At 41.7% G+C, this 27817-nt stretch overlaps 2 protein-coding genes across 5 annotated transcripts; one reads left to right on the plus strand and one right to left on the minus strand.

The window, feature by feature from the left end:
• Nucleotides 1–1904: 1904 nt before the first annotated feature.
• On the minus strand, nucleotides 1905–13212 carry aknad1 (AKNA domain containing 1). The gene is made up of 20 exons (XM_030074038.1): nucleotides 12993–13212; nucleotides 11458–12671; nucleotides 11233–11307; nucleotides 11016–11124; nucleotides 10481–10626; nucleotides 10323–10382; nucleotides 10092–10225; nucleotides 9809–9983; nucleotides 9350–9525; nucleotides 8618–8788; nucleotides 8105–8255; nucleotides 7587–7681; nucleotides 7066–7274; nucleotides 6864–6972; nucleotides 6258–6440; nucleotides 4194–4249; nucleotides 3889–4032; nucleotides 2806–2917; nucleotides 2463–2631; nucleotides 1905–2108 (listed from the first exon to the last, which is right to left on the minus strand). The coding sequence occupies exons 1-20, from the start codon at nucleotides 13210–13212 to the stop codon at nucleotides 1938–1940; spliced, it is 3879 nt and encodes a 1292-aa protein (XP_029929898.1). The 3' UTR covers nucleotides 1905–1937.
• A 1229-nt stretch (nucleotides 13213–14441) lies between these two features.
• Nucleotides 14442–27666, plus strand: gpsm2 (G protein signaling modulator 2). Of its 4 annotated transcripts, XM_030073672.1 has the most exons (16): nucleotides 14442–14660; nucleotides 15133–15171; nucleotides 19245–19629; nucleotides 21817–22038; nucleotides 22128–22263; nucleotides 22397–22536; nucleotides 23053–23176; nucleotides 23357–23472; nucleotides 23814–23969; nucleotides 24422–24530; nucleotides 24889–25018; nucleotides 25127–25203; nucleotides 25431–25619; nucleotides 25781–25940; nucleotides 26045–26235; nucleotides 26738–27666. In XM_030073672.1, exons 3-16 carry the CDS (start codon nucleotides 19565–19567, stop codon nucleotides 26918–26920), a joined length of 1998 nt encoding a protein of 665 aa, XP_029929532.1. In that variant the 5' UTR covers nucleotides 14442–14660; nucleotides 15133–15171; nucleotides 19245–19564; the 3' UTR covers nucleotides 26921–27666. The 4 variants fall into 4 exon arrangements, with proteins under 4 accessions (XP_029929532.1, XP_029929536.1, XP_029929534.1 ...); XM_030073676.1 differs by lacking the exon at nucleotides 19245–19629; XM_030073674.1 differs by lacking the exons at nucleotides 14442–14660; nucleotides 15133–15171 and having other exon boundaries at nucleotides 19189–19629.
• The last annotated feature ends 151 nt before the right edge of the window (nucleotides 27667–27817 follow it).

Genomic DNA, 27817 nt, shown 5'->3' on the forward strand with positions numbered 1-27817 from the left:
GTCCCAAGAGGAAAACAGTAGATGAGACCGACACACACACACACACACACACACACACACACACACACACAGCGGAAGATGGCAAATTAATGCAATACTTACACCCCAAATTGAGCTCAGTTTACCTGTTTCATAGATGTGAAGTTTTGTGAATCAGTGTGAAAATGACTGACTGATTGCAAATGATTTCCAGATTAGTGTGAGGTGATACAAGTTCCTTTTGTGTAGAGTAGGATTGCAAAATATGGCTGAAATGATAATCCTGATTGTTTTGTCATCCTGATTTCTTATTAATGAAGATGATTTGAGAAAGATCATTATTTTAGAATATAATTATGCTATTTCACGTTTGCTTTTTTATGTCAACATCTTAGCTATTTGACTACAGAGGACATTCTCAATGGATCAAATTGTCCAGTAATGCCATAATTCTACAATTAATTCTCATCAATTGTGGAAACAAAATGTAGGCGATCATTTGCGCAGTTCTAGTAGACAGAGTCACCTAACTAGCAGGCATCACATGTTGTACCTGTTCCATCTCAGAAATCAGGTAATAAATGATGGTGACTGTGCTGAACAGTTTGTGAAGGTTATATGTGTGACAGGAGTGCACCGTGACTTGTGTCCTGTCCTGCTGATGGCCTAGAGGTTAGTGAACAGTGAGAAGCTCATCCGTTCCTCCAACAATCAGAGGGCACAGTTCAGGAATGTTGTTTGGACGCATCTCTTCTTCTCATACCCCAGCAGAACAACAGGGGAACTAGATACCCCACAACAAAGCCTGAATACAGTGAGGCACCAGCGGGCTATCACAGGGATGAGGACAGGGCCACAAAGGCATCCAATAGAAACTCAATAAGAGGAGATTTAGTTACCGGTGCCCACAGGCCAGCAGGGCTGGGCATAAGAGGCGTCAAATGAGCAAATTAGCTAGGAGGACAAAAGTTGATATCCATTCTCTGTCAGGACCAAAAGGGATTTTCCTGAAATGTAATATTGTCAATCTGACCTAGTTTTGATTTGATTTAACTTAATCTTCTTTGCTCTGTACTTCCTTGTGTGTGTGATAGCTGGGTGGGTAGGCTTAGGTGACACAAGTACACTGACTTGGGGCATTGAGGGTGTCACAAAACTGAAGTTAATGGTGACTGCTTCATGTGCTGAATGACACTGTGATGTAGGACTGAGGCTGACCCCTAACCAAATGTCACAGCTGGATGAACGTGCAGTGCTAGTGCCCCCTATTGAAGTTATCATTTGAAAAAGTTATTTCAGTTTGATACAATAAAATGCTATGCATAGTGCAGAATACGTTAGGAATATACTGATATACATTGGATTGCCAATATGCCGGTCTGATATTGGCCTTTTATTAAAAATTACATGTTAAACATGTCTTTCTTGTTGCAGGGGTGTCAAACTGGTGCCATGGAGGGCCAAGAGGCTGCAGGTTTTCATTCCAACCAAAAACTCCTCCAGGTGTTTTCACTGATTAGTCCCTCCTCTCTGCTTTAAGGTGAGGTGATCAGTGAAATCACCTGATGGAGTTTTTGGTTGGAATGAAAACCTGCAGCCTTCCATGGCACATGGCTTGACACATGTGGCTTAGAGTATGATGGATATGGTGCAGCTTGATTGATGGAATTTTTTTTTATTGTTAAATAGTTACGTACAGTAGTGACTGTATAAGTAATGCTTCATCCACTACTGGTAACAAACAACACTGTACAAAAGGAAAACATTAGATAATAAACAACTTGCATCACAGATTAATTGAATGCCCTTGAATAACACAATAAAAAAATCCAAACAAGATCAGTGTTTGTCTTTTTCATCCAACAAATAATATTCAATTCAAGTCTGTGTTAAGCATGTTTCATATATCATGACGACAAGGTTGATGAGTACAGGGTCAGCTGACTTGTACCTGAGTGCTACAAGGCATTGTGCTTCCTGCCCTCTAGTGGCTGCATGTTGTGCAGCTTCCTGTAGAGACTGGCCGTGGCCAGGTCAGCAGATAGTCTCTTGGCCATGCGATCGGTGGTCCTCTTCATGCTGCGGGCCGTCTCTATGGCTCGGTCCAGAGTCCTGTTCATCTCCTCCTCCTGGTTGAACGACAGCAAACTCTGAATCAAGCTGACCAGATATAAGAAAACATTCCACATTCAGAAGTTCTCAGCAGTCCGGTTTAGCAGGTCTTAGTGGCAAGGAACTTGTTTAACCATTTAAACCATTTCCAGAAGCTGGAATAGCACCTCATTTACATGAAAACCACATTAGGTTCAATTCCACTATTGGTGTTCGATGTATGTCCTTGAATTTACAGTTTTCATGACAAGTTCCTTTCCACTAAGACCTATTAAACCAGTTCAAAGACATGGTATTATTTCAAAAATGTAGAATGTAGAAAATAAGGTGAATGAGTTGGGGTTACAAAGTTTTGCAGCAGTAATATTCACCTTGCTCCCTTTATGTCTGCTTTTCCTGCTGCTGCTCTTAGATGGGACTAAGACTGGTGACAGCGTCCGTTGAAAGTACACATTGCTGGGCAGAAGTGCTGTGTCTGACTGGGAGGAACGCTTCCAGTGCTGGGACATGGGCTGCAGGGGTGGCTCCCTCACTTTATAGCTAGTTTTGTGAAAAGTTGTTGTGAACATAGGTAGAGAGAAAGAATCAGAAATGGTTAAACAATCAGAATTTTAGAAGATATCTAATTTCAATGTCTCTGCCAGGGAAAATGCTGATAAACATCTGTCGAGTGCTTCAGTGAAGGTTTGTATTACAGGTGAGAATTCTGGTTACCTTGCAGGCAGACTGCAGGAGGAGCCATAGTTGACCTGGAGGAGAGGCTTCTGAAGAGCTGGAGAGGAGAAAAGAGGCCATCTCTCCTTGGAGTGTACACTCTCCACATCCCCTGTTAACCATGGACACAGAAGGAGCACAACAATATGAGCACCAATACACAATCCTGACGATAGTGGAGGTCCCAGTGCCTAGTTTTGAGTTTTACAACCCCCTGGCCATCAGCCCTGTTTAAGGCCTCCTTTATCCCTATTAATTTAGGCCTTCTAAAAGTCGATAGAGGGAGGAGAACTTTTTTATTTCAATCATTTTCAATCATGTCATAATGTTAATGATGATGATAACCTGGCTCATGCTGCATGCTGAAGAATCAGCATCAACACTTGCTTGATGCTGACCTTGCACTGGTAATCAGTAATTTTATTTGTCTCTTCAAAGTTGAAATTTGAAATGTGAAATTGATAGTAGACATTGTTTCACTACTCAGAATCAGACTGAGGGGTAGTAATTCTAAACATCTATCGAGAAACACTGTGTTTTTTTGAAAAGCCATGTTTTCCTGTCTTTAAACTGGACTTTGTATTTTTACTGAGTGGTTTATATGTGACCCCAAAGGAACAAGTCATACTGTCCAGTTTGACCTTCCTCTACTTTGGATGGAATATACCATGCAAATAATATATGAATAAAAATGCATAATTTTAAAGCTGCATTCATTAAGATTGGATTATCGTGTAGAATGAAATACTTATTACACTGAATATGGATGCAATTTGCCTGTCCACCTGCTCATGGAAACCATGCAAGCTCACTACCAAATTACATCCATAATTGGTAATTGCATTGTGATTAATTCTACATGGTCCAATGTTGGTGAATGTAGCCTCAAGCAGTTTATTCGTTAATAACGGCACATACGTATCATATATTATATATCTATATCTATATCTATATAGATATAAATATATCTATATAGATATAGATATAAATAGATAGATAGATAGATAGATAGATAGATAGATAGATATAGATACAGATATAGATATATTATAGGATAGTGTGTAAGTTAACTGTGGCGCTGACCTCTGCTGCAGTGCTGTTTACTCTCAAGTTTCCCAGGCACCTCAGATCCAGAGTGCAGGCTGCTGCTGCCTCTCCTGCCCCCTACAGGTGAACTGTGGAACTGCAGCATAATCTCAGAGCTGGCTGTGTCACCACTACCTGTACCTGGGGAGCAAATGATCAAAAGTGTAATTGACTAAGGCAGAAGCATGTGGACATACAGGCAGATGTAAAGATGTAAAGGTGCAATCAGAGACAGGCAGACAGGGAGTGATAAATACTTGTCTTTGCTGTAATTTTCATGGCAGTGTATGGTGGTGCTGTACCTTTGCTCTTGCTGGGGTCCATGTCTGAGGAGATCCAGTCCTCTATCTTCACTAGGCTGGAGCTGGGGATTCTCTGATTCTTTATGTCTAAACTGTCACCCGACGACTTCCACGCACTAGAACAGTAAAAGAGTTTAGTCATAAGAGTTATTATAATGACCAGACTTGAGTTAACCAATATACACTACTCACAAAAAGTTAGGGATATTTGGCTTTTGGGTGAAATTTATGGAAAATGTAAAAAGTTCACGCTACAGTGATATTATATCATGAAAGTAGGGCATTTAAGTAGAAGCATACACTGGTGATTTCCTCATCTCAAACAATTTATTGAAACAAAAGCCAACAACAGTGGTGGGTATACCACAACAAAAAATGTCAGTGTCAATAACTTGTCATGTACCCTTGAGCATCAGCTTGACAACGATGTCTCATGCTGTTCACAAGTTGACTTATTGTCTGCTGAGGCATGGCATCCCACTCTTCTTGAAGGGCGGCCCTCAGGACATTGAGGTTCTGGGGTACAGAGCTCCGAGCCTCTACACGGCGACTCAGCTGATCCCATAGGTTTTCTATGGGATTCAGGTCTGGAGAAAGTGCAGGCCACTCCATCTGAGGTACCCCAGTCTCCAGCAGCCGTTCCCTAATGATGCGACCTCGATGAGCTGGAGCATTGTCGTCCATGAAGATGAAATTAGGCCTGTGTTGTTCATGCAGGGGCACAATGACTGGATTAATGATGTTATTCAGGTAGTATGGGCTTGTCACTGTACCATTCACAAAGTGTAGGGCAGTTCTGTGCTGACTAGACACACCTGCCCACACTGTAACATCACCACCACCAAAGGCTTGTCTGGTGACAACAGTGGCTGATGCATAGCGCTCTCCTTGACGTCTCCAACATTGTTGGCGGCCATCATTTCTGCTCAGCATGAATCGGCTTTCATCAGAGAACAGCACTGAGGCCCACTGGTCCCTCATCCAGCGTAAATGCTCCCTGGCCCATGCATGACGATGACACCTGTGCCTGGTGGTGTGGTCAGGTACCCTTGCAGGTCGTCTAGCACGCAGACCATGCTGATGTAAACGGTTTCGAATGGTCTGACGTGACACTTGGGTGCCTCTCACCTCCCTTAAACATGCCTGGATTTGAGTGGCATTCATCATCCGGTTCCGCAGGGCACTGTTCACAATGAAGCGGTCATCAGTGTGGGATGTGGCCAAAGGATGTCCACTTCTATGCCTTTCTGTGACTCTTCCAGTCTCTCTGTATCTCTGTTGCAACCTGCTGATGACACTCTGTGACACTCTAAGCTCAGTGGCCACTTCCGTCTGAGAACATCCTGTTTGAAGCCTCGCAATGGCGAGGTGCTGCTGATCAATTGTTAGGTGTCGTCTTGGTCTCATGATGTCAAAATGTGAACAGCATGATGAGGAGGACTGTTTAAATACCAATTCTAATTGAACCAGGATATTTATTGGTCGATTCATGGATCAAACACCTGATGTGAATTTTGCCGTTAAGCTCCTTGTTAGAGAACAGCAACTTGTGCAAAAAGTACTGAAACATTGAACAGTTGGACATGTGCATTCAAAAGTTTACAGAAGGTCACATTAAGTTCACCTGTAAAGGTGCAATGCATTTTAGGTTCATCCTGAAATTTCACCCGAAAGCCAAATATCCCTAACTTTTTGTGAGTAGTGTAGGTTTTTGAAGGGTGATACAGATACTGACATGTTTATATAAAAGTCACAAGAATCTGATATTCTGTGCTGATATTTAGTGCCTTTAAATATGACCATTATGTCAAACTACATGTATTAATGAATTTAATTAATGAATTTCTTTTAGCTGGGTCCTACACAACTGTAGAGAAAACTATATGATACATTCAGTCTTTAAATAAAGGGTTACAGTAACTGAACAATAAATCAAATAAATACAATGTGCAAATAAATACATTGTGCAAAGAAAGTGAAATGTTATTCTAGGTTTTGGAAACGCACATAGCCATGGTTAAAAAGGAACGTTGCAGGAACCTGCAAGCAGATTCAGATTCCTACCTGTTACACAGTGATTTGTGGTGGGTCCTGGGTCTGGTTTTCGTCTTGCGGTCCTGACGATCCTGTCTGTATTTGGAGGTGAGGTAGTCCATCCTCTGTGCCAGATGGGGAAGCTGGACAAGCCCCTCCTCCAGATCCTTCTTCAGCCTGGACACCTCTGTCTGCAAGGCCAGGATAGCCTCACTGCACACACACACACATGAACACACACATGGAGATATATGTAAGTAGGGGGATAATGTTATTAAATTAATATTTCACTTCGGTGACACAATTAAAAATGTAGATTTTAACCATTTACAGGCAATTCGCTAACCTATCTATCTATGTATCTATGTATCTATGTATCTATCTATCTGTCTATTCTGATCACTTTTCTGCTGTGCTTTTAATCCAACTTTTTCTTTTCTGTCAAATTTCAGTAAAAACATGACAGTAAAATATAAGGTTCCCCTATTACACACCATAAAAAGTACACATATACATGAATGTATGTCTCATATATTCTCATACATAAGGGAACTATAAAATAAAAATGTACCAAAATAGACCACTACATCAAGGATCTCGTGTCTGTATACTGAGGTACATCTGTGTTGCACTGACCTGTTACAAGGACAAGTGGACAGATGGCTCTCACTCCTTGTTGTATCCATGTCAGTACTGAGAACGGGTTCAGGCAGGTGGTGATGGCGCTGGGTGGGCAGGTCCGATTCTGTTGGGGCAGAGGTAAAGAAATGCTGGTTTTAATCACTTCAAGGATCAAAAATGACTATAAATCATGACTATAGGACAGGGGCTCCCTCACCCTGCAGCGTGGCTGGTGGTGTCTTGGTGGTGCTCTCCACCCACAGCCCCACTGCAGTGCCAGCACCAGTGGCCTGTGTTTGGACAGATGACAGATGAGAGCTGGCCCTGCGCTGGCCTGGCAGGGTGGCTGAATGGATGGCTGTCTGCAGGTGGGAGCAGGAGCCCTCGCTGTCTGAGCCACTTAACCCATCGTTCTGCAGCTGTACACTGCAGATGGAAAAATTAAACTTCAGTCATCCGACAGCGGATATGAATTATTAGTGATATGCTGACTGCATGTTAACCATGTGATATAATAAAACACAATACAAAACGACTTATTAGTCACTGTGGGTGTACTGTGAGTATAAACACAGACATTAAACAGTGAACCTACTAGGTATAACAGTGAGTAGTTACTATGAAACTGTATGCATCTGAAACATATACTATATTGTACTGTATGCATTTACTTTAATACTAAACAATAATGGTGCAAGTGCTTCGGTGTTTATTGCTGTTGGTTATGTATTTTTGTACCTTTCTGTGAGAAGTTTTGGGTGGAATGGTCCTGTGGCTGATTGACTCAGATAGGAGCTCCCAAATCCACTGTCTGTCTCTGGGCTCACAATCCTCTGTACCCCCCCAAAAACACAACATCAGTTACAGCAGAGTAGCATATAGGGAACTGATGATTCACTCACAGTATCAGTTACAAATTCTGCCGAAAATAGATAAATAGATAGAAGAAAAAGGATAATCTAATATTAGTGCACCTTCTATTGTCTGATATAATTTTTGGTTAAAATTACTAAATCAAATTGTTGACAATTTACAAACTAAAATCAAATTGAATCGTTCCAGAAATGACAATATGAATACAGTCAACACATTAACTTGTGCACCAGTGGCCCTGAAACACTGTTACATAAAGAAGATCAAATTACAAACAAACTCACTTTACAAAAAAAATGAATGACTTTGAACCTTAATGATGGACCCAACACTGGTCCACAACCACAGACTAAGACAGAGTCTGTCAAATCAGTTTTACTGACCTGTGATATGGATGAGCTGCTGCCTGTAGACTCTGTGAAGCTCTGGGTGTTCAAAACATCCAAGGAACCAGAGACCTCTACAACCAGACTCACACTAGCACCCAGATCACATTCACTGTCTGGGTGCAGGACACTGTCCTGAGTTGTAATACTGCAGGAAAAGCAACAAAAACATGTGGTATAGTTTTTAAGTTATTCTGGAAAAATGTAATTCCTAGAGTGGAGATCGGGACTGGTTGATTTGTTGTTTGAAGAATGGCGAGCAGTATTTTAACAATATGATATGAGAAGAGTTGCATGATCAAGCTCAGTTCTCTTGGCAAATTTCTAGATCAACCACAGCACACATCCATTGGTAGCTCACTTACACTGTGGCAGGATTACAAGACCAATTACTTGTATGAGCCATGCATTATTCAAGAGCGAGCCAGTATAAAGAAACCAGAACAGTGAGTCAAGACATGGTTAGCTATTCTATATGGTTACGTACCCCCCAATATCACCACAACTGACCTTTCAGGTGTCCACTGTCTGGGTCTTGGAGGTGACGTAGCTCCGCTCAGACATGCTAAGATGTTATCATGGATAATCTCTCCTGACAAGATGCAGCTCCGCTCCTCTTCCTCACCCTCCTCATCCTCAGCTGTGGTGTGGTCCAGTCCCTCCAGAGAGCCTTGTGAGCTGCTGGAGAAGGACAGAGAGTAAAACACTCTGTTTCCTCTGCCCTGTGCAACCTAACACCAACACCGTATCTGAAACACTATCCACCCATAGGAAGGCAGAGAACATGTCTATAATTTGAGCACACGCACACACACACACACACACACACAAACACACACACATGCCATTCAAAACATCAACACAGTAAGAAATTATAATGACAGCAAAACCATTACAGCAAAGGCATCATATAAATAAATGTCAGGTAAAGTGTATTTCCAAATTATCCAGATAAAATAGTTTAATCAATTTTTCTGTATAAAAAGACACTGGCCTCAATAACACACACATCAGTTACTGTTTGAACAGTGTTTTTCACAAAATAATTGCAAGTATGTAATAATAGTAAATATATAATCACAAATATATAAGACAGGATTAAACTGGGTGCACAATATGAGACTACTCCCAAAGAATGAATTTAAAACATGCAGCAACACTGTACTGTGCAGTGAACAATATAAAAGGTTATTGGACTTTTATTTATTTATTTATTGATTAACTGATTGTCTTTTCAAATACCGTGGGTGGCAGCTGCTAAGTCCAGTATCCTTCAGTAGGGAGTCAGTGGTTATGAAGTCATGGCTTTGCTCTAATACACCATCTCCATGCACTTCACTGGCCTCCTCCACCTCCTCCTTTTCCTCTCTCCCTCTTCCCATCTCATCTCCCACAGTGGAAAAACTTGCACACTGCCCCTGAAACGTGAGACCCAGTCAGATAATTTGCGGTTAGTATAATCTTACACACGCTTACACACTTTGCATTTCCCCCAGTAATAAAATCTGTCACACTTTGGGGCTGCGGTAGGGCATGGATACAAATTATGTGGAGTGAGTTGTTTAGGCAGTTGTGGAGACTGCAGTAGACATGTTGTAGTGAGAAAAAAGGAGAGAAAGAGTCAGAGTAAGACAAAAAGAAGAGGAAAAAGATTGAGTGAGAGAGCAAATGGATGGTTGGATAAGCTGGTGAATGAGTTACCTCATGCTGGGATGGCGGAGGTGAGGTGGTGGGTGTCACGCGCTGTGACACCGGTATAGGTGTGGGAGTGGAGGATGAGTGGGGTGGGGAGAGTTGCTCACACACATTCCTGTCTATGATCTCCTTTATGTCTTCCAGGTGCATCCCTATCCTGAATATGTCTCCCTCCACCAGCCTGCACATGTGAACGGATGCATAAACATACATGCGTGTACACAACCCTTCGAGGCAGACACATTCTCACACGCACATGCGATGGTGTGTGCATGATTTAAGCTCTAACCTGTTTGGGTCAAAGGTGCCAGTGTTCCTGCACATGCCCATGTAATTCTGCATCTCCAGAGCTCTGTGCTCTTCTTTCTTACTGATGTAGTTCCTCTCCAGCTGGTCCTGTGTCTCCATCATACTCCTCAACATCTGATAAGAGGCACAGTATAAAATCTAGATGTTCTACAGCATATTGTCATGTCCTGGGCATTACATAAAGCATTGTATTTAGACAGTGAGCATTTACCATTTGCTGTCCTTCAGTGCTGACTGACATATTGCTTACACTCAGTCTGAATTCTTCCACCTAAATACAGGATGATGATACATGTTTTAATTTTTCTTTTGTCTTCTCTGTGAATTTAATAGTGGCTTATCAATATTTTGGCATGTCTTAGAAGTTACCCTCTGCATGAATTGGCAGATGATGTCTTGTAGTTCAGTGGTCATCCTCTCACCATCACTGAGACCCTGCTGATCAGGCTGGCTGGGGTAAGTTGTGTCTACCTCCTCAATGTTACTCTGGGGCGTTGGTTCCTCACTAGATTTCCCTGAAAACATATCAAGAAGGAGGTGATACATGATAGAGGTGGATACTGCTGATCGATGTATTGTGAATCATTAAAAGTGGCACATAATGAATAAATGATGACCTTGTGATGTGACCAATGATAGAGTGATGAAAAGCGACTTTATGCAATTAAAAGAAAACAGTTTTAATGAGTTGTGTGGTATGATGTTAGATGGCTTAATGTGTCATCTTTTTCCAGTGTCACATTTTTAAAGTACGTGTAAAACAGAGATGTTTGTGTTAATAGAATTGTGCCATCCGATCCCATTTGTCTCTGTGGAAACTGGTTGCACTTGGCTGGGTGATTTGTTGTTAGCAAAATGAAGCATGGACCTGTCATAATATCAGATGTCAGACATAGAGACGTACCTGTTGGAGGAGTGGGAGGAGTCGATGATCCAAAATGGCTCCCTTCACCTAAGCTGTCTCGAAGATCATCACATTCAAACTCAAGCAGCAATTCTGAAGGAGCTTGAGACTGTTAAAAGAGTTTCAAAAAGTATTTAAGTGATGTATATTTTAACTCATTTTGATTTCTTCACTGCTTACTTTTTTAGGTGACACAACTGAGAAACGTCTCACTTACTTTGGTTCCTAGTCTCATTTGATCAATAAGGTTCTCTGCTTCAGCATATCTGGTTAACAATTTATCATATTCAGCCTAGGAGAGGGATGAGGAATGAGCCAAATGTTAAAATAAAACATGCTTATCCAAAACAAAATAATGACCATATCACTTGGTTAATGTCCTAGCAAAAGAAAGCAAAGGTCATAGGTAATGAGATGCTACAAAATGGACTGTAAAGAGAACCTGAAGGTGATGCACCAGTGCCGGAGCAGTGTGTTTGTCTGGGTCTTTGAAGACATAGGGATTCTCTGATGGCTGGACTGAGTCCTCCAGCACTCTGCTGATTACTTCTAGCATCCCTGGAGAAGACTGGGCTCTGTGCATGGTGCCAGGGGACTGAGCAGTAGGCCTGGTTGGACCACTAGGAGTTTTGGGGATTTTTACTTTGGGAGCAACCTTGGAGAAGTCAGGGAGAGGGTAATGGACTTGGCCTTGGCCGTACTTCACCTCACTAAAGGACCTGGTACGCACAAGTGAGACTCTCTGAGTCTGGCCTTCCTCTTGGGCGTTTTCCTGATTGTGCAAATCCAGAGCAATGCTATCTCCACTGTCTTGTATGCTCTTAGACTTTGATGTAATACTGTCTGTAGCAGTGGAGGTGATATTATCGCTTTTTTCTTCAGCTCCTTCTTTCAAACTTGCTGGTATTTCTGAAGCACTGTTACTCTTTTCAGTCTTTTCACCATAAGCTTGGCAGAAACTCTCTGTGCTGATATCATTTCTGGGAATTTCTGTGCTGTTGTGCCTTGGTGCCCTGCTAAATAGAGTTTCATCCATGCTCTCCAGGAGGGACACCTCTGGCAGAGTCTCTGCTTCAATCAGCCTACCTGAATTTAGCAGCTCTTCCTGGGGGAAGTGTCGCAGCAACAACTGGTTAAAATCTGGCCTTTGGACTTCATCACCAAGGCCTCTGCATGGAGGGGCACCATCCTCAGTTGTCTTTAAGGCATTACAAATGGTGTATTGTTCAGGCTTGACCTCCTCCTTAGACCTTAATGCTTTCACAGACTCACTTTCAATAGAAGCCAAATCCCCTGTGAGTTTATTGTCTTTACCTACTGCAGTTAATTCAAGCAGACCAGGAGCATCAGGACTTCCATGAATAGTTTCTCTACCATCAGAACTCATGCTGCCCTGAGAGTCAGCTGTGTGGTTAAAGTAGGAGCTGCCTATGTCACCATCATACGGCAGATCTTCTTGATCTTCATCACTGGTGTTCTGCCCTGGGTCCTCATACCCCTGGGTTAAGGGCAGCTCATCATGCATGGAGTTTGGTCTTTGGGCAGACACACGCGATATGCTGCTCTTGGTCTTCCCCTCTACCATCCTCTCACTCTGATTGTTCACACTACTGCACTCTGACGAGGTGTCATCCAAGGGTGACAGCTCAGCACTCCCTGCAAATACCAGACATGCAAGACAATGTAACTGCCTAATTGAACTGTCACATAGCTGCCTTTATACCCCCCCAACATCACAAACAGATTCCCCACTACTGTGGCAACATATAAACACTATTTCTTTCCTTGTGCACACAAAGGTCTCTCTACTGCACATTACTGAAATGTCAAATATAAACTGTGCTACATCTACGTAGTAGCCTAACACTGCGTAGAATTATTCAGACCATATGAAACATTGGATAGGAGGTTTTTCAAACACTGAACTTGCAAAACTAAACTTCCAAGCCAACATAAAAATGATTACTGTAGACTTACCACAAAGATTGATGCTGGTCTCAGAAGCAGTGGACTCTACTTGGGAGATATGCATAGCAAAAGACCTCTCCAGATCACTTAAGTGGAGGCTTTCATCCTCACTTAGGTCCACAAAAATGCTCTGCTGGATGCACTTTTCCCATAGCACAGTGGAAAGGGGTGTGCTGGACATGTCCTGTCCCTCAACATCATCATCTGATTCCTCTGGTTCTCCTTCCATGGACTCTTTCTCTCTGACGGACAATGTGTGTAGACACTCTTCAAGCTTCTCTTGGCCTGTGTAAAGACAGTAGAAAGGCAGGAGGATGGAGCACCTGTTCATTCCTTAGCAACGCAGGCTGGCGTGTAGACAACATTGGATCAAAATGTGTTAAGCCGTCAATTATTCAACAATTTATGCATTGTGTGAGCAGGTGTGGGACATTGTGTTGGCGGTGTGAGCGTGGTAGGCATAGGTGTGTGTTGCATGCGGATGACAGAGTTTGTGTGTGAATGTGTGTATACCTACGTGTAAGCACATGTGATTGTCTTGTGAAAGCTGTTTAACTTTCTCTTTGACATCACCATAAAGTGACCTGTAGTTCAACGTATTTACTGCCATGGCTCAATCCTGGATGTACATATAACTTCGATGAGCATAGCTTAACAAATTTGTCCCAATATGTCAAGTCATCAATATCAATGGCATAATGTGATGTCGGCAACTTACTTTGTGTAAATGAACCTCTCCCTCAGCGCTCCCACATCGGGTTCTTAGTTGACATCAGTTTTTTTTTTACTGATTCGGATCCACCACCTTGCTCTTGCTCCTGAGTCCTGACGTAATTTCGCAATTACATTATTTCTCTGTTTCACGACTCGTTTCAAGGGTAGGTTTGGTTTCTGTGGCCTCATCAATAATGTACATCGCAGCGCCTAACGTCTGGACCGGCAGCGTGCAGGCGGAGTCTGGTTGCCTGGCAACCCCGGTGAAGCCTCCTCCAAAAACTGCTGAAGTTAGTTAGCAAGAAGCAGAAAAGACACTGGAAGAATCAACATGAAAACCCCAAAGTTACTGTTTTCAGTGGTACAATATATTCGGGTATCATGTTTTCCCTGACATAGACACAGCTAAGTGATTTGATTTATACCGGTGGCATTCGTGCGCCTTGCTTTGCACCCTCACTGCTTTCCACTGCCACTGAAATCATGCAAGTGCTGCCTTTGGAAATGAAACTACTTGCTGCGACTTAGTTTGCACGCAAAAGTGGGTTTCGACATATACAACATCATAAAGTTAACCGCTGTTTGCCAACACTTTCCTTGCTGTCGCCACACTACGATGACAGCTGATGACAAATGACGTCACTCTCTCCATTCTATTCAAATCTATTGGCCGGGTGACTGTTATTTGGGCGTGGCTATCTTTGAATGTCGTCTCCTGATTGGCTACTTGGCTGAAAACAGTGAGTACAGTCGCAGGGTTTTCTTCTTACTCCTCGAAGTTTAACTAGAACTTTTAAATGTAGAAAAGTGCAGGGATAATGTAGATAGGCTAATTATAATACACGTATACCTACACTTAACCCACAGCCGACCGTTTTTACAAGTATAACAAAGTCATTATTCCGCCAGGAAGTAAAGAAAAGAAGAAGAGAATCCACCATTGTTCGAACTGGATCGTCTAACGTAAGTTTAGCAGCTAGCAAGCTAACGAGCTAGATATGAATCACTGTACGTTAGCGAGCTAAATACAGTCGTTGTCACTGTGTGGGGCAAACTTTTAATATCCAAAAGTAATATACCCATTGTAATAGTCTTGTGTTAGCACTCGCCTCTGTCAAAGGAATGTTAGTGAAAGCTCTGTTCTTTTTGTTAATACAATTGACATAACTTTAGAGACCGTAACAGCGATGTGTCCAGTCCGTTCACCACAAATCGTGACCTTGAGTTAGGGTAATCAGTACAGCTACTAGCTATATGTTATGAGTAATACTGAAGGCTGTGACAGTACCAACCTAAGAGCACGATCAGCTTAAAACAATAATTCGCTGAAAATTAATTTTGCTTGGATGCTAAATAAACTAACAAAGTGTTCCTTAGTATTGTTCCCAATTCCTAGATGTACGTTCAATTCATGATCATAATACTTTCCCTGCAGGTTTCCCAGGTATCCCGTCCCTGTATTGAAGGCTTACCGGTCAGTATCATCATACAATGTTGTTTTTTTTTTTGTTTGTTTGTTTTTTTTTCTTGTGTTTTGGTGAGGGCTTTGCTGGTTCACTGATGTCATGCTGATTGGTGTTACTATGTTTTGAGTTGGCTCTCACATGCTGCGGTCGTTGCAGTGCATCAATGGGCTGTAGTCACAAAGAAAATAGATAATATACACCGTGTGTTTAAGATGAAATCATATCCTGTTTGTGACCGAACGAGCCAGTGATAACCTCCTCTGAGGTTGTCATTAAAAGCTAACCTCTTGTTTCCACTGGTGTGGCCTTAGTCATGGATCACTTAGCTCTTTACACACTTCTTAACACAAACTGTAGCTTTGTGACTGTCAGAAACACACCCATTTGGCATACAATACTGGAAAAGGCTGCATGAACACTGGCAGTCGTTGACGGCTGATTATAAACATATGCAGGGACATGTACTGTACAAAACCCCATAGCTTTACACATAACTGGTGCAACAGGCTGCTGGGTTCATTTTGGATTATTGCCATTCACTTTCACATATTGTACTAGCAGGAATAACATGCTGGGCAACACAACAGTTTAAGCCTCATGATATTTTTGTATTCTTTTCAGATAGATAACTTTAAACACTAGAATTTAAAATGGATGTGGACTCTGATTCTCTGTTTCGGCACTGTGCATGGATTATGGCAAAATACAAGATTGCAGATTTACAATCTCAGTAAAATGTGTTATTTGGGTGTGATCTGCACTTCAGTCATGGCTGGTTTAACTGATGGCTTACGCTGCAGGTCTGAGCTTTTCAGATATGATGCACAGATACTTACCGTATCTGTGCAGCAGAGAGACACTGAGACAAATGCATATGCATGCAAACACACACACACACACACACACACACACACACACACACATATCCTTACCGCTATTGCTGTATCATCTGTTCAGCTCTGGAATATTAACCCTTAGATGCATGGCTCACCAAACCCTACACTCTTCCATGAGTGGGGTCAAAAATGACCCCAATTGAAATGAATGGGTTTTACACTGTAAACTTCAGAAATGTCTTTCATTTTGGTTAAAGATGATGATTTGTATTGTATTTTAGTCAACAAAAGAATTATTTCATGTTTGACATGTCCATTTATCACTTTTAATAAACATTTTATCAAAAAACATATTTTAAATAGGTCAAAAAAAGTAAACATCCAAAAATGATCCCTATTAGAAACAATGTGTTTAATGCAATATTTCTTGATTTTGGTTTTAAAATAATGATTCTTATTATATTTTGGTCAACACAAGAATAATTTCATGTTTTACATGTTCATTAATCACAGGGCTACTCAACCCATGGCCCAGGGGCCACATGCAGCCCGTACGTCATTTTTATGCAGCCCGCCACTATCATAATAAAAATATTATGATTCTATCTAATATTTTTGGAAATAAAGCCTCATTTTGTTGTAACCTGATCATTTCATCATTAATCATTGCATGACAATCTTTTATTCAGTGAGGTTTGGCCTTGGATGGAAATGGAGCTGTTTTCTGTATGTTTCATTCATTTGACAAAATAATTGTTTAAATGTCCAAAATAGGACAGACATGTTTAGTTTGTGGCCCTTGGACACAGCTGAATTTTGCTGAGTGGCCCCTGAGCCATGTTAAGTTGAGTGGCCCTGATTTATCACCTTCTTTCATTTGATCAAAATATTGCTATCAATGCAGCTATCAAAACGCCAACATTCATTGTTTGTCTGTCCGCCTGTCTGTCTGTCTATGCATGTCCACACATATGTAACACACACATGTGTCTTCTCTCTTCTCACTGTGAGCAGCTTTTACAAACTACTTGTTTGTGACTGTGAGTGCTGCACACAGGGTCACTGCATTTCCAACACTATAGCTGGCTTTGCAATCTTTGTTTCTTGGACATATCTTACACCTCTTTCTCTTCTGCTGGCCCTGTCTGCTTCTCTCCTGTGGCTGGATTGCAGCTTTTGTCATTCTACACTTTCCCATAGCTTCAGTGATGTATGTTGGTAGGCGTGGGTTACCTTCCAGTCATCATATATATATTCTGAGGTATAAAAATGATGATAATACTTACATGTATGTTGCTGTGTAAAAATAACCTTCAGGGTGGTGAGACTGCTGGCATTAGATGTGTGGATCAACAGTGAATGTATACCTGACATTCACAGTTGATAAAAATCAAAGGTTCCTAGGGTTAACCCTTGAAATTCCATAGAAAATGCTTGGGGTCATTTTTGACCCCACGTATGGAAGAGTGGGGTATTGATATAAAAAATGCAATTACTTAAAAAATATAACAATTAGATACAAATCCAAATGGCCTCATGTCAAAGACGACCTCTTTGAGGAATACATGGAAGATTAAATGATAAAAATTTAAAATGACTAAGATATTGCAAAAAAAACCACCTCCGGGGTCATTTTTGACCCCACGTATGCATCTAAGGGTTAAAGGTCACTTAAGTCAAAATTTTAGTCTTTATCTTTTGCATCTGTTGTGTCTTAATCTGTTGGAGAAATTTTCAAGCTGATGAAGGGAAAGAAATTCTACAAAGCATCACTGCTGTTGCATGTTTGTCAAAAAACAATGTATTGTGGTTTAAATCTCTGTCTTCATTGCTTTTGTTGCTACTGCTGTTTGTTTGTTTGTTTTTTGTTTTTGTTTTTGTATTCAGCTCTTGTGTGGCTCTTCTGCCAATGCTAATGATCTTGGTTTTACACTCTCATAATTCACATCAAGAAGAAAAACCTGATCAGTCAGCCTTCTTTAGAAAGTCTTAATCCGAGATGATTTAGTGAATCTGGCCTGCTTTCATGAAGTACTGGAGAGCAGACTTATTGATGTGGCACCATGTTGACTTAAAACCAGTAGCAAAGTTCATTTGATAATGGGATCTCATCACTAATTTTATATTAGTACTCCAGTTTTTAAAAGCTTGACACAGGTTCTGGGTTCCTCATGCTGTCTGTTGTGAGGACAGTTATGGCATTTGCTGCCAAATTGTATCTCATATTTTCTTATATCTAGCTGCTGATGGTGCAAAGCAAAATAGAAATGTAATTGAGCATATTAGTGAGGTTATCTGATATGCTGGGATTAAAATGTGTAAACTGCTGCAGAACAGTGATTGTTATTCACAATGTGTAATCTAGAATCAAATCTAAAATGCAGTGTGATCAATAGTACTTTAGACTCCTAAGTTTCAGTATACCTTTAACTAAGCTGTATCTTACTAAAGATGTATTAGGAGAATTAGAGAGACCCAATGAAACATTGCTAAATAAACTCACAAAGGAGAATAGTAGCCTCTACTTGTTTACCATCTCTACATTGTTGAATTCTTTTTCAGCTGAAAGAATTAACCTAGTTTGCAAATTTCTGGTGTGCTCCATTTGTCACTTTGTGTGCACTGATGGGAGGGGCTAAGTGGCTGAACTTGGGGGACAAGTGGGTGTGATTAGTATGACCTCATGTAGGAATGACGCAGTGGTTGGTCTTTCCATGGTGTAGTCTGTCTTATCCATTTAGCTTGCTTATCATTGTCTTAGCCTTTGGTGGAAACTGCATATGCATTGTAAGTTCTTGCAACTGTTGCCCAGACCACTTCACCTCTTTTTGTCTTAATTTAGTGTTGCCCAGACCACTTCACCTCTTTTTGTCTTAATTTAGTGATTTTTTTCTTCATGAATCATGCAGCTGGTTGTTGGTTGTTGTCAATGACTGCTTATGGTTTACATTTTTCACCCTCTGGAAGCCATCTCCCCCTTGCTTCTCTGCATGCTTAGGGTACATCCCAAGGCATTTCTAGCTTGCTGACCTTGTAGATAGAGGACACATACACCTCGAAGTCTGGATGAATTGAGTCACTGCCTTAGACTGACAGCTTATGTGTGACTGAGTCCATTCATCCCCACCCCACTCTTTCACTCCCAGCCTGCCCTGCTTGTGCACGCTGCTGTTTGGTTGGTGTTGCCATGGCATCGCGTGGCCAGAATGAGGCTTCACATACGGCATCTTGTGCTCTCTTCACAGAAGGCCGCTGAGGAGAGATCATGGGGCAGTGACGCAAAACATACAGTAAACGAACGCAGCCGTAAGGACTGACGCTCAAGACTCCGTCCGCAGCTCTCTCTCTTACACTCAAGGGGTTACCGTCCCCCGTCTACATGCAGTAAAGGGGCATTCACAAACTTGAGTAACCTTTAGTTTGGTGCTCCTTCTCCTGCCCAACTCTCTTCAACCTAGGAACTCTTTTTTTTTTTAATCTTGTTTAGTCTTTTTTTTTTTTTTTTTTAAACGCAACAATTTTTTCTGGATATAAGCTGGGTTTATCCCTTATATTATGCACTTCAATGGACACCGTTGGCTCAATGGTTAACATGCGAGCTGAGGAGCAGTCCTTTCATGTCCGCTACAGGTAAGTATCTTCCATGTCTAAACTTAAGGTATGGCTGTAAACAATGTAGCCTGACTCCGTTTCCCCCTTTTTCCCTTTTCCTTATTGCCTCATTACTTTAAATAGACTTGATTAGATGATAATTAAACAAGAAAAAGCTTTTATACGTTTATGCTTTTTCATTTTTATTACATGACAAAAGGTCCTTTTCCATTTAGTTGAGCTCGGTTGAGGAAATGATGGCATAATGAGAACTTGAAAAAACAAGTCCTAAAGTTAAATTAGAGAGCATAGAGTCAGTGGGAGTTGCTTTTCACAGTGCTCCTCATGAGTTTGTTGACCAAAGACAGGTGATTGACTTAACAGGCATCAGCCAGCTGTCCTCACTTGTCCAGGTAAACAGCAGCGGCAGCAGGTGTGACTGGCTGAACACAAGAAAAAACTGCTCTAGGTAGCATCAATATTTAAGAAGCCACTGAAAAATTCATCACTGCTTGCTTTATTTTTTGTCACACAAGTATTGCCACACAACTTGGTGGAGCTATTAACAGGGTGGATATTCTCAATGAAGTAATTCCATTAGCGTAAATTACACTGTCCACTTGTGTCTGACACGTCTAATAAAGCTCTTTAACATTGCCCAGCTCTGTTATCTCTGGGATGTGTACTCTGCTCCTATAATCTCTGGTGACCAGGTCAGAAGAAAGAGCTTGTGAGAACAGCAAGCAGATTATCTCAGAAAATGCTGATGCAGAAGGTCCCTTGCTGCCCCGTGGTTAATACCGTAACAACATCAGAACCTTTATCTTAAAAGCTTTAGTATATGATTTGCAAAAATGTATTTGTGACGTAAAATGGCCAGAGATTTGACCAGAAAAGGAGACCTATCATTTAAAACAGTATTCAGATTCGATTGAACACCAGACACGATCTTCATCTTCTTTGAGTATAGGGTCGTACGTTAGGTTTAAGCCCATCTCTCGATGCCTCAGAGACAGAGAAGGAGTTACAGCCCTGAAGGTTTCCCCAGTGGAAGTCTCTGTAGATGCCTCTCAAACGTGCCATGTGCTGCTGTTGTTTTAAGACCCGAAAAGCCCGCAGGTAGGCTAGTATTTGCCTTAGCTAAAATGGTATTGTCTGTTGTTACGTTGTAGTAATCATAAAAGCTCTTCTAATTTCAGGCTTTCTGTGAGCTTTACTAATTGTTCAGCACATCATGTTTGCTGTGGTTTGTGAAATTATAGGCTAGCTGAATGAAGAAACAAGCTGCCTTGTTGGGGCTGTTCTTTGTCTCTATCATTTTAGCACAACATAGACTGTCCAGCCAGTCACATTGAATGAGTTTGCTCAGATTGACGCCTTCCTAGCCTGTTCTTTGAGAGTTTCCAGACAAAACACTGGGTGGGTTCAGGAGGAAAGCTTGAAGTAAACAAAATGAATAGACTTTGTGTGAAGCCAGTCCTTTTCCGCAACAAAATAGTTGGTTGGTTTGCACAAAAACAAAAGTTGGCAAGGAGTTTTTTCTGTAAATAAATGTGCTGTTTAATCTGAAATTAATCCGTCTATAGATAATCCCTCTGGCCGGACTTTGGCACACTACTTCTTACCTCATTTATAATCTCATGACGCCTATTTACACTGTGGTCTAGAGCTACAACATAACTCATTCAAACAATTTCTTGTGTTTAATCTAGCCTAATATGTTTGCAGTAAAGATGAGAATGGTGAATATTAGTGCTGTATTACATTTCTGTGCTGTAAGCGTTACTTGAGTATACAGCCCACTTTACCATCTGGGCCATGCTGAAAGGATGTGCGACTCAGGCTTACCATAACAAACAAGCCCCAGTCAGTGTGGGCTATTGTTCTTTAAACATGGAAGGAAGTAGCTAAACAATATTCCCTGTTGAAAGCTATCCTTAGAAAGAGATTTTTTTCTTCCTCGGTTGTGAGTGGAACCTGGTCGTTTGGCTATAGAATACAGTAAAGACTTTCTATTTTTTCTCCAGTTTCTTCAGCTTTGCCCCTTGATGTATACATTTCTATTTTAGCTACTTTGGAATTACTCAGCAAGTGAGTAAGCTGATTTTTTTTTTACCTTGGAACTTAGCCCGCGCAAACCAGCTTTAAGTTTAAAGCTTTTGTTTGAGCTTTAAACTTGAGTGATTAGTGTTTTTTTAATTAGAGGTTTCTGTTTATTTGCTGCAGGATGGAGGCGTCCTGCCTGGAGCTGGCCCTGGAAGGTGAGCGGCTCTGTAAGGTGGGCGACTACAGAGCTGGGGTGTCCTTCTTTGAGGCAGCCATTCAGGTGGGCACAGAGGACCTGCAGGTGCTGAGTGCCATCTATAGCCAGCTGGGCAATGCCTATTTTCACCTGCACGACTACGCTAAGGCCCTGGAGTTCCACCACCATGACCTCACCTTAACCAGGTTAGACCTACACAAGATTGCACATCTTGCCCTTTCTCAACCAGGATGATTGCATTTTGTGAATTCTACTCATTCAATGTCTTGCTTAGGACAATTGGTGACCTGCTTGGGGAGGCGAAAGCCAGTGGAAACCTTGGCAACACGTTCAAGGTGCTCGGGCGGTTTGATGAGGCAGTGGTTTGCTGTCAGAGGCACTTGGACATAGCGAGGGACATGAATGACAAGGTGAAGCACCAGCGTTCAAGCACATGACTAAAAGATGCTAAGAATGATGCTAAACTTTGTTGGTATGTTGTATGTCCTATTGAGTAAACATTATTCATATTAAGCCTTTGCTTTTTTCCTGTATATGTGTTAGGTGGGTCAGGCGAGAGCGCTGTACAACTTCGGTAATGTGTACCATGCCAAGGGCAAAAGTATCTGTTGGAGCGGAGCTGAGCCTGGGGACTTCCCAGAGGAGGTCATGTTGGCACTGAGGAAGGCAGCTGAGTATTATGAGTAAGTCACTATATGGTGCTGGTGACAATGTGTGGATGTTTCAACAGTATTAATCATGCAATATAAAGTATAAACTAATAATAGCCTACTTCAACACTGGACTATATGGCAAATTGCAGTTCATTTTACAGATTGAGTAATTATTGCGATATAATTAACAATTTTAGTTTGAATGATAATTTTTGTGTTATAATTTTTACATTCAGCGAAAAAGCTATTAAGATGATGGCGTGATTAATGAGGTCTGTGCCATACAACCATGTTTTCTTACATCTGGGAAATACAGTTTGTAGGCCGGGGTGTCTCTGCAGCATGTTAATACTAAAACATTTTACAACAATGTTTTGTCAGACATTTTACCTTTGTCAAAAATGCAGCTCCCGCTATTTGGACATTGCACTTGGCCATATTGCAATTTTTGTAGTATTAATTGTTCAGCACTACTCAGTTCTATGCAGATATTTGTATTATAGAATTTGTTGTGTCTGAACATTTGCTTGTATCTGTGTTTTCCAGGGCAAACTTGGCTATAGTAAAGGAGCTTGGAGACCGGGCTGCCCAGGGCCGAACATACGGTAACCTTGGCAACACACACTACTTGTTGGGAAACTTTCGCAGCGCTGTGGCTTCTCATGAACAGGTGCGGTGTAACCCTGAAACTCTGTCCTTATCAAAAGATATTCATAGTCTTTTTTCCATGTGTCCATAGAAAAGCTTGATAAGCATATGACTCAGCGATATCTTCTGTCACAGTGACTGTTAGCAGAGGTAATGAGAGAAATGTTGAAATGCTTATGAATGTTTTCATTTTTTCATTCAGCGTCTGCTCATAGCCAAAGAGTTTGGTGACCGGTCAGCAGAGCGACGGGCTTACTGCAACCTGGGGAATGCCTACATCTTTCTAGGGGAATTTGAAGTGGCAGCTGAGCATTACAAGTAAGCCCACGCCATTAGGCCCCCTGTTAATGAAGTTTGCCTGCCCTAACTCACAGGCCAGCTGAGACAACAACAGAGCAGTTCCAAGTGGAGTGCAACACATCCAGTCTCAGAGGGTTTAGTTTCAGTTCTCAGATACCAAGGTGCTTTTAAAACAAATCTGTGATGACTGTAAAAGCACCTGAAGGAGTGGAAAAAAATCACACCCCAAGGTGTGAAGTCTTTCTTTGTTCATTATATTAGACCAGATGCTATACTGCATTAAATATTACTAGTCTGTGCTTGTCTGTTGAGAATGTAGGCTCCATTGCAGTTTTTTAACCCATTTGTTTGTATGGCAGGAGGACACTGCAGTTGGCAAGACAACTAAAGGATCGAGCTGTGGAGGCCCAGGCCTGCTACAGTTTGGGTAACACCTACACACTTCTCCAGGACTACGAGAGAGCCATAGACTACCACCTCAAACACCTCATCATCGCCCAGGACCTCAACGACAGGTACAGAGAGCCTAATTACTTTACTAATCACTACTACAATAACAGTGTGAGTCATCACCTTCAATGTAAGTGACCCTTCTTTGCTGATGAGAGCTATATCTCAGGATGGTGTTGTCCCTATGAACAAGGCACCAGTGGTTCTCTGCTAAATCAGAAACCATAATCGTGATGTTAGCAGAAAACCAAGTTATAATTGCTTTCAGTATCCAGATATGATCCCAAATAAATATTAAATTGGAATGAAAATATCTGTTACTCCACCCAAAGATTCCCTTTTCTTTTGCCATCTGGCCCAGACAATCATTTACAATGATTTCCAGCAGTGTGTGAGATTGAGCGTGTCATCTAGGAAATGACACAGCACACACATTCACTGTAGGAGGCCTTCATACAGATGTTTTGCATATTTGGACCATACCCTATACATGCAACTGGATGTGTGTTTGCTGCAGGATTGGGGAGGGCCGTGCATGTTGGAGTCTAGGGAATGCTCACACTGCACTGGGGAACCATGACCAGGCCATGCACTTTGCTGAGAAACACCTGGAGATTTCCAAAGAGGTACATGCAAAATAGAAATAAAAATTTTCTTCTCCATCTCATCCTACAGTAGAATGTCATTTATTCTAGCCTCTAACTTCACACTTAACACATACTCTAAAAATAATATTCTAATAATCGCATATTTGTGATTTTTTTGTGGTTGGTACATAAAATAATTAGCATTTCAATTACAAGTAAATAATTCTTAGGATGTTAGAAGTGCATGCATGTTTATGTACATCCATATATATCTAAGTATGTGTGGGATTTCAGATACCAGTGGCAAAGTTGTAGTTTTCTATAAATTCCACAAAGCAGGTAAAGAAACCCTTCAATGCAAAGGTGAAGCTTTCCATCTTTGTCTTTTTTTCCCCAGACTGGAGACAGGAGTGGGGAGCTGACTGCTCGTATGAACGTATCTGATCTCCAGATGGTCCTGGGTCTGAGCTATAGCACAAATAACTCCACTCTGTCCGAGAACAAAGAGATAGACTACAACCTGCATGGTACAGAAAACTGTTGAATCACACTCCCTGGGGTGGATTAGGATTTAATAGCAGTGCTTTGACAGTGACGTATGTATTTCAGATATTAACAGTGGTTATATGTTTCAGGAGCGAGACCCAGGACAGGCAGGAGACACAGCATGGAGAATCTGGAGCTGATGAAACTCACTCCAGACAAAATGAATGTAAGAGCTGCTTTTGTTGCATATGAAGTTCATATTTCACTCACACACATTATGCTTCCTCACTGCCACTTGAAAGACAGGCCTCGTTCCTGGACCAGATTTTTCCATCATTTCTCAACTTTCCTTAGAACTCATATCTTCTCCTTACTTAGTATTTTTCCTGTCAGCCCTTTTCCTTAATTTCCATTGTGTGTGATGTTAATGTTGGCCATTTTTGTGTGTCAAAGGGTCAGAAGTGGAACAGTGACATCCTGACCAAACAGTCCAAACCCTCCCTGACTAAGAGCTCTTCCAAGCTGTTCTTTGTCAGCCGTCTGCGTGGGAAGAAACACAAGGCTGGTGGCTCCAGTAAAGTCCTCCAAGACACCAGCAACACCCTGGACACCAGCCAGACCCCTGCACAGGGACCGCAGAAGGTATGCAGAACAATGAGCTTTGAACCAATACCACATTCTTGGCTAGACCCCATTTAGTCTGTAATAGCTGGTCATCTGTGTAATATTATGTTGACTCCTAATTGTTCCTTCGCTTGTATTGCCATACCCGTTTACATTTTGGTCTGTTTCTTCTTCATTAGCGAGTCAGCCCTGACATGCTTGGAGATGAGGGCTTCTTTGACCTGCTCAGCCGTTTCCAGAGCAACCGTATGGATGATCAGCGCTGCTCAATACAGGATAAGGGCAGCAGACTGTCACTCAACAGTGGCCCGGAGACGCCTCCCCGAGCCATCAGAAAATGTGAGCACAAACACACACAAATTTCAGCCTACAGAAGTTTATTTTCATACTTGTATAAAACTCCTCTTCTGCCTCTTCTCTGATCCTCAATATTGCGTCTGTAGCTGTGTCCGAGTCTGCGAACGTCTCAGGTGCCCAAGGCCGGCGGTTAGAGGAGTCAGCGGCAGCAGGGGGAAGCTTGCCCGGCCTCAGGCTCAACCAGCACAGCAGCCAGGCGGTGCTCAGCCACCTGATGGCCAACGCAGACAATGCCGAGCCTGATGACGACTTCTTCGATATGCTTGTCAAGTGCCAGGTGGGTCATACCTGTGTTCTTACGGAATGATCAGTGCTTGAGCAAAAAGGCTCAGTAGCGTACACAATAGGGCAGTGTCTTCTGTAATGTTGTTTGGGGTATATTTGTTTTTGAGACCGGGGTTCACCCCTGGGCCCACTGTAGGATCACTTACAGTAGGTATTTGGCTCTAATATGAATATTTAGAATATGATATAATATGATATTATTGTGCCACTGAGAGTAGCTTTTGTTGTTTTCTGGGCAAGCTTAGCATTGAGGCTAATGAAGACATAGATGAAGTTTCATTTCATTTATGTTTTTCTAGCTGTGGAGGCCACCTCAGCTAAATAAATACAAAGAAAATAAAGTCAGGTTATTTTTTCTTTTGCTGTCAACCACCCTGCATTTGACAGGCACCTGGCCACATCCACAGAAAATACTGAATTCCCAGGTGTTTGGCCATATCTCAGACATGTTGTCTTTGTTTTCATCTTTCTCTCTCCTCCTTTTGCTACATCAGGGTTCCCGTTTGGATGACCAGCGTTGTGCCCCCCCACCTCCCCCGGCTCGTGGGCCCACTGTACCAGATGAGGACTTCTTCAGTCTCATCATGCGTTCACAGGCCAAACGAATGGATGAGCAGCGTGTCACTCTGCCCTCTGCAGGAAGTTGTGCATCCAGGCAAAGCTCCAACTCCACCTGAGCCATGTCTAGAATCGACGTGGGTAGAAAACGACTAAACGACTGTGGGTGGAACGTCAGGGAGACTGTTCCTCATGGATGAACCCAACACTTAAGATGGAAACAGTTGACCAATGGAAGGTCAAACTTTTCAGTTATTAACAAACTGTCGGATGTGAGAAGCAGGAGAAAGCCTTCTATGTATTTGTCCTTAAGGATACCACAGAGCACTGCCAACATTATGTGTAGTATTCAGTAGGGAAATAAAACTCAGAGTGTGGTTCAGCGCGTTGAATCACTTTACTAGAACTGGATTCGCAGATCTTGCACAACACAAACCGTAGTATCAGGGACAACAGTATGATGTTTTGTTTTTGTTTTTTTTTTACTATCAATGTTTTAATCTGTACTCTTTTGAATTTCATATTGCCCAAAGTGTATCTTTAGATACGCATTTGCAGTTCAGTTTGTATTTATTTTAATGATCATTGTTTTATGCCATGTCTTGTTCATGTAGCTTCACTCACCGTGGTGTCTGACAGAAAGGTACAGCACTCTTTCCATGTATTTTAAATATTTGTATGTATGTTTTTGGATTGATTTAGGGATTTCCTAGGTCAGCAAAGGCATTTTAAAAAGGCTATTTCAGGCAAACCGTCCTTGGTAAAAGAATTAATTAACCATTGTACAGGACCATATGCTTTTTTTTGTATCACATGTATTTTAATTGAGGTGAGAGGAATAAAGCCTCATTTATTTAGAGAAGAAATATTTTGTATTACCCTTTCTAAATGTCAAAAAAAACCTCAAGTGCCTTACTTCATCTCACACAAACAAAATGCATCTTGTCTGAAGTGTAAAAGATGCTTTTATTTAGTTAGCGTACCAGCAGTCACACTTCAATAGGCTTGAATTAACT

Source organism: Myripristis murdjan, chromosome 17, assembly GCF_902150065.1.
Source record: "Myripristis murdjan chromosome 17, fMyrMur1.1, whole genome shotgun sequence".
In the NCBI taxonomy this organism is placed as follows: Eukaryota; Metazoa; Chordata; class Actinopteri; order Holocentriformes; family Holocentridae; genus Myripristis; species Myripristis murdjan.

Coding starts and splice junctions, on each gene's coding strand:
- gpsm2 (XM_030073672.1), top strand. CDS start 19,565: ATGGACACCGTTGGCTCAATGGTTAACATGCGAGCTGAGGAGCAGTCC. Junction 23,177..23,356: donor CTGTGGCTTCTCATGAACAG/GTGCGGTGTAAC, acceptor TTTTTCATTCAG/CGTCTGCTCATAGCCAAAGA. Junction 25,620..25,780: donor CTGCACAGGGACCGCAGAAG/GTATGCAGAACA, acceptor CTTCTTCATTAG/CGAGTCAGCCCTGACATGCT.
- aknad1 (XM_030074038.1), bottom strand. CDS start 13,212: ATGGAAGGAGAACCAGAGGAATCAGATGATGATGTTGAGGGACAGGAC. Junction 9,984..10,091: donor GGCACCTTTGACCCAAACAG/GTTAGAGCTTAA, acceptor TCACATGTGCAG/GCTGGTGGAGGGAGACATAT. Junction 2,109..2,462: donor GCAGACATAAAGGGAGCAAG/GTGAATATTACT, acceptor TCGTTCAACCAG/GAGGAGGAGATGAACAGGAC.